The following is a 9,290-nucleotide window of genomic DNA, read 5'->3' on the forward strand; positions in this document are numbered from 1 at the left end:
TGAAAACTGGTCAGTAAAGATGCAGGGAAAGAACTGGTTTGTGTTTTGCACATACTGTACCTCACAGCAAACATTGGAGGGTTTACAACTGCAGATGATAGTAATGGAAATGTAATGGGAAAGAGTATTTGAGAGAGATGACAAGACATGAAGACGATTTTACAGCATGTCTTCAGACAACTCATCATGAATCCATAGGGAACGTGGCAACAAGCAGTCAACAGGGGGCACTATGGAGAGCAGTATACAGATGCAGCAGAGGATCCAGGATCATTTGATCATTGAGGATGTTCATGACTGCGGGACCAGGAGACAGTGTCCATCAGGACAGACAGAAAGCAGGTAAGGCAGTGCAGACACAGCAGCAGAATGACACAGAGCAGTAAAAAAAATCAGGAATTGCTAGGACAGCAGGGGTTTACTACTTAGTTCGATTGCTGAGAGCCTCTGACTGCTGAGCAGTGGGGATTGCTTTCACTCCCGAGCTTTCAAATGTCTAAGCTCAAAACTTTAATGACGTTCAATGAAATAACACAAGTTGTTTCTTTAAGCATCAGAGTCCTAGGAAGACATGTTAGAGTCTGGGTTAGATCAACAAATAAGTATCCTCAACAAAACTTCTCATACTCCTATTTTTTTTCTCTGCAGTGAGGGATAGTTTTATGGATTCTTAGCAATCTATAGAACCAATTCGAGCCTGGAAAAGTGCCTTTTAGCAATGTCGCTGTATATTACTGGTAATCTGAGGATGCTTCACAGGATGAATAAAGTGTCCTCTGTACTGTGCTTCTGTGTTGAACAGAGTACTACATAGCAGCCGTAAAAAGAACTAGGATAGTATTCCAAAGCAAAATGTGATAGTTATATTAAATAATGACACCTACAAAAGACTACTTTCTACCTTTTCATAAACTTTTCAACTTGCTGGCATATTTTGATTGTTTTGTGAATGACTCTTTCTTTTGAGTCACAGTAGCTGAATAGCGTGTCACACTTTGTGTCTTCTTTCAAAAAGTGGTGCTTACTCTTTAAAGCAAAGACCACAATGACCGAGGGAATATCAATTGCATATTAAAAGAATATACCCAAGCAATACGTTTTTGCCTCTTTCAGGTGTATTTGTCTGAAATGCAATCTCTATTTGCAAATGTAATGCAGGTACAGTATGTTGGTAACGTTTCTTTCACTTTTTTATTTTTCTGTTCAGCTTCTCTTCTATAGTTACAGTTTTTACAATGCAATAGTTTTCTTCAGAGACAAGGAATCCTTTTTGCCACTGAGAACCTGCTCTCTTTTCTTTTAAACTTCAGCAAAGGCTTGCCTCTATTATACACAGTTTCCCATCATTGTTTCCCTCATATTGACAGTAATGTCACATTCATGCATTTTAATGTTGTTTATGATCATGCAAAGCAGATAATAGTCTTTTAGAAATTTTAAGTAGATGGGTGAAACCACTGGATCCAGAAAATATGTACTTATTCAAGTGGAGTAGACCACCTGGAAGGAAGAAATTATTCAAGTGCTACTGTATGCTTGCCTACTAAAGAGTAGCACTTAAGCTGAAAAGGATAAAAGCCACATTGCACCCACATTTTGAAAACAATAAATCCATGATCTTTTGATATTCTTGTCGTATACCATATGTTTCTGGTAAGAAAAAAAAGCAAAGAAAGATTTTTGGATTCTTAATTCATTTAATACTCTAAGATTAAACATATTTACAAAAAGGTTCACAAACGATATATCCAAGATGAAGCATATTGAAATAATACAAAACGTACAAAAGTATAAAAATATATTCAACTAATTTATATTTCACATCTGATAAAGTACTGTATCATTGCTTCGTACGGTATATTGGGAAATGACTGTAGTCTATTGTATTCACAGTTTATTACAGAAATCCTTCACCATGGTTATCATGAGTCATTCCTTTCAGTACAAGTATTGATTATTATTCTTTACAATAATCTGCTTTAACAACTTTGTGACCACATGTGTATTTATTTTCTATAGCAGTCTGTGGCAAAGTAGAGAAAAGCTTATTTATTCTCGAATGGTTTCCTTGGTCCTCATTTTCACAATGTAGACAAATGTGAGCTTGACCTGAAGTCCCACAGTTCTTGCTGCCACTTGAATACAATGAGCTTTACTTCAGGTACCAAGGCCATACAACCGAAACATGCAAAATCAGCAATGGCTTCATGGCCTCTTCCTGTGAAAAAAAAAAAGAGGAAATTTGTTAGCAGACTGAGCCATGAATGTTAAGAAGGCAGACGTGCTGCAACATGCTTTGACATAGGCCAGAAAATAAGGGGAAGTTGTGATGGGAAGTTAGGGAAGGACAGACATATTAAAATATCGTTCAACGCAGAAATCAAAAACAGGATGGCAAAACGTCTCACATCAGCACATGAAGACTTTATATGGAAGCAATAGTTTTAAGTAAGTTAAAAAAAAGGTGAGACTTCGTGCGATTTATAATGGGAATTAACTGACTTTAGTCTGCACACTAAAAACAATATTTTTTTCTTTTTTTGTTTTATTAATGCAACTGGTCTACATACTTTTGAAAATGGCATCAAATAAAGGGCAGCATAAAAACAAACTCTACCAAAGAGGTTGATATTGATGCAAAGATGCCTCACCCTCTTTTTTTCTCATTCTTGAGTTTTTTGGCCTGTGCCTTTTTGTTTAGTTTCCTTATCAACGCTTTCACCCATTTGGCGTTGGGGGGCGCGCACAGTCTATAGCCGTTCTTAGTGATGAACCTGTGTGCGAAGATTGGAAAGTTAGACTCAGAGTACGCTCAAAAAATAGGGTATCAGCAGATTCTAGAGTCGAAAACAAGATAGCAAGAAAACTAAGATTGCAGTGGTCAAAATCAATTTGATAAGTACTGCAGGGCAGGTGAGCTTTATTACTCATTATTTACAGCTGTAGGATGAGAGGTACATGGAATTTGTACACATTGTACAGTGTATTTAACTTTTTATATGAAAAAAACAGACGTTCTTTCAACTAGCTTTGTTTCCTTTAAAGATTATCCTATTCATTGTTTGGCAGTAGTACAGCTGCAACAAAGACTTTTCTCTTAAAGTGTAAAGTACTGTGTAGCGGTACTGTAGCTACAGGCTTGAGAACATTAAGATAAAATCACTATTTCATTCATTAAGGTACTACATTCAGAACAGAGGCATTTGTGACTTGGTACTACTGCTTTTATTTCTCTCATATAAAACTTTAAAACTATAGTTTCTCTTCATCTTACCTGTATGATATTAACAAAACTAATGGGACCCTATTTTGCTAAAGTGTTATTTTATTCAGCAATCTTTTATTTCTGTGATTAAACACTGTGCAAAAGTAGTGTCCAGCATGCCGCTACCTATGAGCCAGTGTGTTTGACTTTAACCCATAAAGAAGTCATTAATAAGAAAAGAAGGAAGTAACCAAGTAAGGTAATATACTGTACAGTATTCCCTAAGTTTTGCGCATTTTTTGAAAACATTCCTAGGGATGAGTAAGGTCAACAGCCAAGGCTGTTGAATAAATAATGTTGAATAAATTACATAATAACTGGAAAAAAATTGTTCTTTACAGGTCTAAAATAGTAATAAGTGATTAAATACTGATTAAAATGTAACTGTGTGAGGTTTAATCGTCAATTTTTAGTGAGTACACCAAATCACACTCAAAAGTAGCTATTTTCCAGATCAAAGTTCTTAGCTGCTAGTGTCTATCTTCTATTAGTATAATGGAAATTAATTCAACGCATATTCAATTAGTGAAGAAAGAAACTTACAAAACTGCTGAGATTATGCAGTCCCCATCAGCTTCTTGCCTGCTATAGGAAACGACAGCTTTTCTCGGGATTACCTTCTCACTAGTTGCTAAACAGCAGTCAACTGCACCTTCAGTGTTTGCTGTAAGGAATCAAATACAAATGATTAATCAGCTGGAAGTGTGGATCCACCAGCAATTTATTTTAATATAATATGCAATAAATGTAATTAACAAAAATGTTCTTATTTACTCTTTTTATATGCCAGAAAGCATAACAACGACTGGTCTCTGAGCAGCAAAATGGTACGAGGCAGTATCAATTAAGGGTTCAGTGTGCTATTTTCTAGATGGCAGGCAATTATGATGTTAAGCAATATTATGTTGAATCATTGGAGCAGATTATTTAGGAAGAACTGGAAATAATGGTTCATGTCCTGTATCTTTACAGGAAAGCAGCTGCAAATTAGTTTAGGGTTTTTTCAGACATGTTTGAAACATTTTACAAGATGACAAGCTTGGGAAGTTTAAACATTTCACCTTTGACACATAATACTTTATGCAAGATAATGCAGGGGGCTGCTGCTTCAAACATTAATGCTACATCGCATAGATCCTGCAAAACATTATTTAGAAGCCAGATGTTTTGATTCATGGTGTTTAGATGGCAGAGGTCTGAGCAAGCAGTGGAAGCATAAAACCAACATACTGTAAAAAGACTGTAACACAGCATTTTACAATGGGCTCCAATCTGCTTCCAGTGCAGAATAGTAAAATGTGTCGTACTAAAGAATTGAATTGTGATTCTTGTTAGTTTTATAGTGTCTTATAATCTCTTGTTGAAATATAAAGACGGGAATTATTCATCATTTACTCACTGGTTATTCCAAAGAATCTCAGCAGTGTTAACTAAATGGTAGCCAGGTAGTAAAAGAATGAAGCATTAAGCATTGGCCTGCAATGCTGTAGCTTATGCATTTCTTTTAAAATCAGGTTTTTATGTGGTAAGCCAAAATCTCTTTAACAACAACAGACGTTCTGATGTGATATGCACTTAGTGATAAAAACTTCTTTCTGTAAGGTTATCAGACAGTCCAGTCTTTTTTGATACTAAAATATCTAAAAAGCTTTTTTTTTGACATTCTCATGGGCAGTTACCTTTGAAAACAAGCGGGCTGCCACGCTGCAAGTAAGCAATGGGTTCTTACCTTCTGAAGAGCTCCAGAGGATGGACGCCAGCAGAAGGAGGGTTATAACTTTCAGAGACATTGTGCTCATGCTTCTGCTTGTCTGGCTGAGTGTGACGAAGTCGTGCAGGTGTACTGTGTGGATTGCCTGTATAAATACCTGACACAGAGTTTCGTTTTTACTCAACATACCTGCCTCCTTGGCTTCCAGCCAATACTCCATGCCTATTCCTGGTAATCCAGTCAACCTGAAAGGCCCTTTTAGTGTCTTTTTACTTAAAGAATTGCCCTACAGCATGTCTGCTATTGAATAATGTAAAAGTCCAAGGAACGGAAGTAAAAAGTTGCACAGCTGAAGGAATATTTATGTCAAAGCTCAACCATGCTGTTACAAACCTTACTTCACTCTATATCCTACTATATAAAAAATGCATGTAGTATTTATGCAGCTGATTCAATTATTCTTATTTATTTTAAACCGGTAATATAAAAGAATTACAGCAATGGTGTGTTCCATATTTTAGTTGAGTAGATGTTCTGTGCAGTCTCAATATTATATAATATGGCTAACTTGTCAGTGGATGTCCGGAGTGGAAATTATTTTTCAATAGTTTTATTTTAATTGCAGCAACAAATAGATGGGATTAGTGTTATATAATAAGGAAAGGTCAATGGCGACACTAAAAGGAATATATACAGCATGTCTGCCTCCCAGAAATTTCCTTAAACTCCCCTCAACTGGAATGTGAAAGAGGCACAGAGGGGACCTATGTCCCTTCAAAAAGCAAAAAAAGTCCCAGTACTGCTGGAAATTAACTCTTTCTGAATCTCACTTTCTCTGTGGATCATTTTGAGATAACTGGAAACTTGCTAAGTTAATCAAATGTCTGTATTTTGTGTGCAGAATCCCAGCTTCCCTCATGCCTTGGGCTACACACTTGCACTCTTGGCTGATCCTCCTGTGGTGAACAATGACGTCTGTCTTCCTCCAGATGGGGAACGTCACTGGGAATGCAACACAGAGGAAAATGGGGAGAAGCGAACTGTATTTTCATTAAGTTCATTCCATGCTATTTTCTAATTTGGCGATATATTCATACCCTGTTTCTCAGTGCTTTTATCATTCTCTCAAACTTTGGTTAAAGCAACTACAGTTAAAAAAAATAATTAACCTGCACAGGTAGCAGAACATTAGCCAAGGACATGCAGGGCACAAAGTCTCATTTCGAAGAACTTTTATCCCTTGGCTTCAGTTGGCAGCATTATTTTAAAAATCTAACTGAAAGATATACTGTAGTACTACCTACTGTATATCACATATTAATTGCATTTGGTTTCCTTTGGTAAGCATTTTGGTTATCCTTAGGGGAATGGATTTGTACTGAATACTTGTTGGCCAGGTAAAGTTCAGCAATAAAAAATACCAGCCTCATTGAGGCTATTACATCCAGATTTGATTATTAAGAGTTCCTCTGTCATTTTTCTGCTTGAAAAAATTATAGAACTGTTGCCATCAAGATTGCAATAAACATCTACTGGAGCCAAAATGGGAAGTGATGTTAATGGTGTTCCTGCCAAACAGAACTTTTTGAACTGCCACATTAAAAGATGTACTGTATATTGTTTGTTATGGAATGGAATGTCGTATGAGTTGTAGCTTGAAATATGAACATTTGTATTTGAAGTATCTTATTTTTTTGAAGGATCTCACACTTTTGAACACCCACTTTTCACTGAATCATTTGAGATGGGTGTTATCGTATTAGTTGTAACGAGCTCAGATATGTTAAAAGCTACTGATAAATACATTATTACTAAGATATTGTATAGATATGGTATTTTTACTGCATTTTTACAGATTTCACTGGGATGAAGCAGCACAAATCTCTTTGCGTAAAGGTCAAACTGAGCCAATACCATAAGGCAGTGCATAAACAACAGCGGATTGCTACTTCTACCTAGATACCACCTAGATACTGTATGTCCATGATCATTTTCAGCTATCATAGGTGTCACGAATCTCCCTCACGCAGGCAAGCGCTCCCGCATTCCCACGAGCTCTCCCCATACCAAACGTGCACATGTCAATCAGTCAATCCTCTACTTAAACCCTCATCTGTCCCCCCATCTGTCGACGACTTCTCTCCTGGACCTCGACCCCGCTTTTCCGACTACCGCTTTCGCCGCTCGATTTAGTACCTACGCCTGTTTTACGCTCTCTCGGTTCCTGACCCCAGCCAGTCTCTTCGTTTACGCCTCCGCCTGCCGATTCCACACCGACGCCTCTTCCACGCCTTACCGGACCCCGACCCCAGCCTGTTTACTTCGACTACGCCTTCGCCTGTTGATTCAGTGCCTACGCCTTTACAATGCCTTCCCAGACTTGGACTCCAGCCTGTTTACTCCGACTATGCCTACGCCTAGCGCCAACCCTACCAAGGGCACCGCATTGGATCTCCATCCTCCGCGGTCAGTCCCTGCGAGACAATAGGTTGATATGGCAATTCACTTCGATGACCAGAAGTAATCATCATCCCGATTTCTTATGGTAACTGCAGTAGGACGTAAAAACAACAACATCTGGACTGTGTTTCTCAAGCCTTCAGAGTACAGATGATACTGTACATTCCAAGAGACACGTTGAAAGGTGAAATCATAGTGACAGTGCAGGTAGAACAGTGCTGGTAATAAAGAGCCCATTGCAGTGAAATCTTCCTTGTGTATTTCCCAGCACTGTCCACACTTCTCATGACAGGGGTCCAATGTTTTAATGTAAAGCACAGTGAAAAATAAAGTCAAACTTTAAAGCTTTTTTCAACCCTATCTCGGCCTGAACAGAATGCTCATTATGTACCCCCATTTGAACATTTTTGATTTTTTTTACAGTGATGTTTTCTTATTGGATATGGACTTGGTAGATTGGATATGCTACCCAAACATACTGGTGGAGGTACTTCCTAGGTTTCCTTAAAAAACTGCTGGAAAAGATGGTTGTTACTAAGTACCACATAGGCTGGGTGGGATAATTAGCCTCTGTTCAATTGTAACCATTCCTATGTTCAAAATCTAGGGCCTGTGTACAGTATGTCCTACAAGTATATCAGATGTTTTTAGGAATTGAAAAACAGAATTATTTTTCAAAGAAAACATATTAGATTAAGGAAAAAAGAAACCACTTTTGCAGTGAATACACTACGTGCTTGATGAAAATGAGAGTATTGTAGCGCCCTCGCTGGGTGTCCTCGCAGATGCACACACAGCTAATATATGCGCCGCAGTGCTGGCTGGGAGCCGGGGGACGGACTGAGGGTCCGCAGGCTGACCGCTAGCTGATCCTGATGATCTAAATAGTGGTTAATAAAGAATCTGTACATACTGTAGCTGGTTGTTGTTTACCCCTGTTTCTTCCCAAGACCCGTATCCACCCTGAGTTTATGTACGGTACATGTTCTCCTTGCTGCCCTTGTGTGCTTAACCCCCTGTTGAGACAGTTTTTATGGTCTCTGTTGGCTGATTGCTGCTAGATAGAGGTTCGTAATAAAGAGTGTGTGTGCTACTCAAGAGCTTGTCTTGTTTATTTCCTGCACGAAACCATTAGCCGCTACAATATGTTTTCATCACTAGACACCAGTTCATTTAATTCCCTGGCAGACTGCATATGTACTTCTTAAATGCTGTCAAAAGGAAGAGATGTTAAATTATAATCCCATGCCAGGGAATGGGGTCATGCTCAAAAGCATCAATAAATCTATTTTTTTTTATTTTGTAATTATAGTAAAATAATTATTGTATAATAGTTTCCTGTAATGCTTAGTATTAGAGTACCAAAACTACATTGAAGAAATAGTAATGAAAGTAGCAAATCTGAAATTAGTTTCTTAATTATACAATCTCAGATCTTCCATATGGTGGTCCTCAACAACAATCATCTTGCTGATCATCTATAACTGTGAGAGAAGGAGCTTATCAGCAAATGCACAATTTGAATTTCCTCTAATAATTAAAACATTACTGCAATACATGCACCTGGTCTGCTTGGTCTGCTGGTCTGCTTAATCCAGCTAGTACATTGACTCTTTATTCCCTTATTTTCTAACAACATACAGTACAGTGTTTCATTTCTCTTGGTGGTGAGTAAAAAAACAATGCAAACTCAAGATAAGACTTCTCGTTGATGCACAAGGCTTATTCATTAGGAATAACAACACCCAAGAATAAAGTGTCATGAAAGGATTATGGAATAAAACAGGGTGCAGTCCAAAATCCAATACCGGGAGACCCAAAGCCAAAGACAAACACAGGGATCAAGCGCTCCAA

General features: G+C 37.9%; 1 protein-coding gene and 1 long non-coding RNA gene across 3 annotated transcripts; one reads left to right on the forward strand and one right to left on the reverse strand.

Annotated features, from left to right (window-relative positions):
- LOC148673710 (uncharacterized) lies at positions 1-8,534 on the forward strand. 2 transcript variants are annotated; one of them, XR_015936093.1, is made up of 2 exons: positions 1-342; positions 5,878-8,534. It is a non-coding gene; the product is annotated as an uncharacterized LOC148673710 (long non-coding RNA). The 2 variants fall into 2 exon arrangements; XR_015936094.1 differs by lacking the exon at positions 1-342 and adding an exon at positions 2,185-2,464.
- Positions 1,678-5,211, reverse strand: LOC148673711 (C-C motif chemokine 26-like). The gene is made up of 4 exons (XM_088630495.1): positions 4,995-5,211; positions 3,809-3,929; positions 2,652-2,774; positions 1,678-2,218 (listed from the first exon to the last, which is right to left on the reverse strand). Exons 1-4 carry the CDS (start codon positions 5,194-5,196, stop codon positions 2,206-2,208), a joined length of 459 nt encoding a protein of 152 aa, XP_088486621.1. The 5' UTR covers positions 5,197-5,211; the 3' UTR covers positions 1,678-2,205.
- Positions 8,535-9,290: the final 756 nt, after the last annotated feature.

Source organism: Lepisosteus platostomus, chromosome 4 (assembly GCF_059453375.1).
Source record: "Lepisosteus platostomus isolate fLepPlt1 chromosome 4, fLepPlt1.hap1, whole genome shotgun sequence".
NCBI classification, from domain to species: domain Eukaryota; kingdom Metazoa; phylum Chordata; class Actinopteri; order Semionotiformes; family Lepisosteidae; genus Lepisosteus; species Lepisosteus platostomus.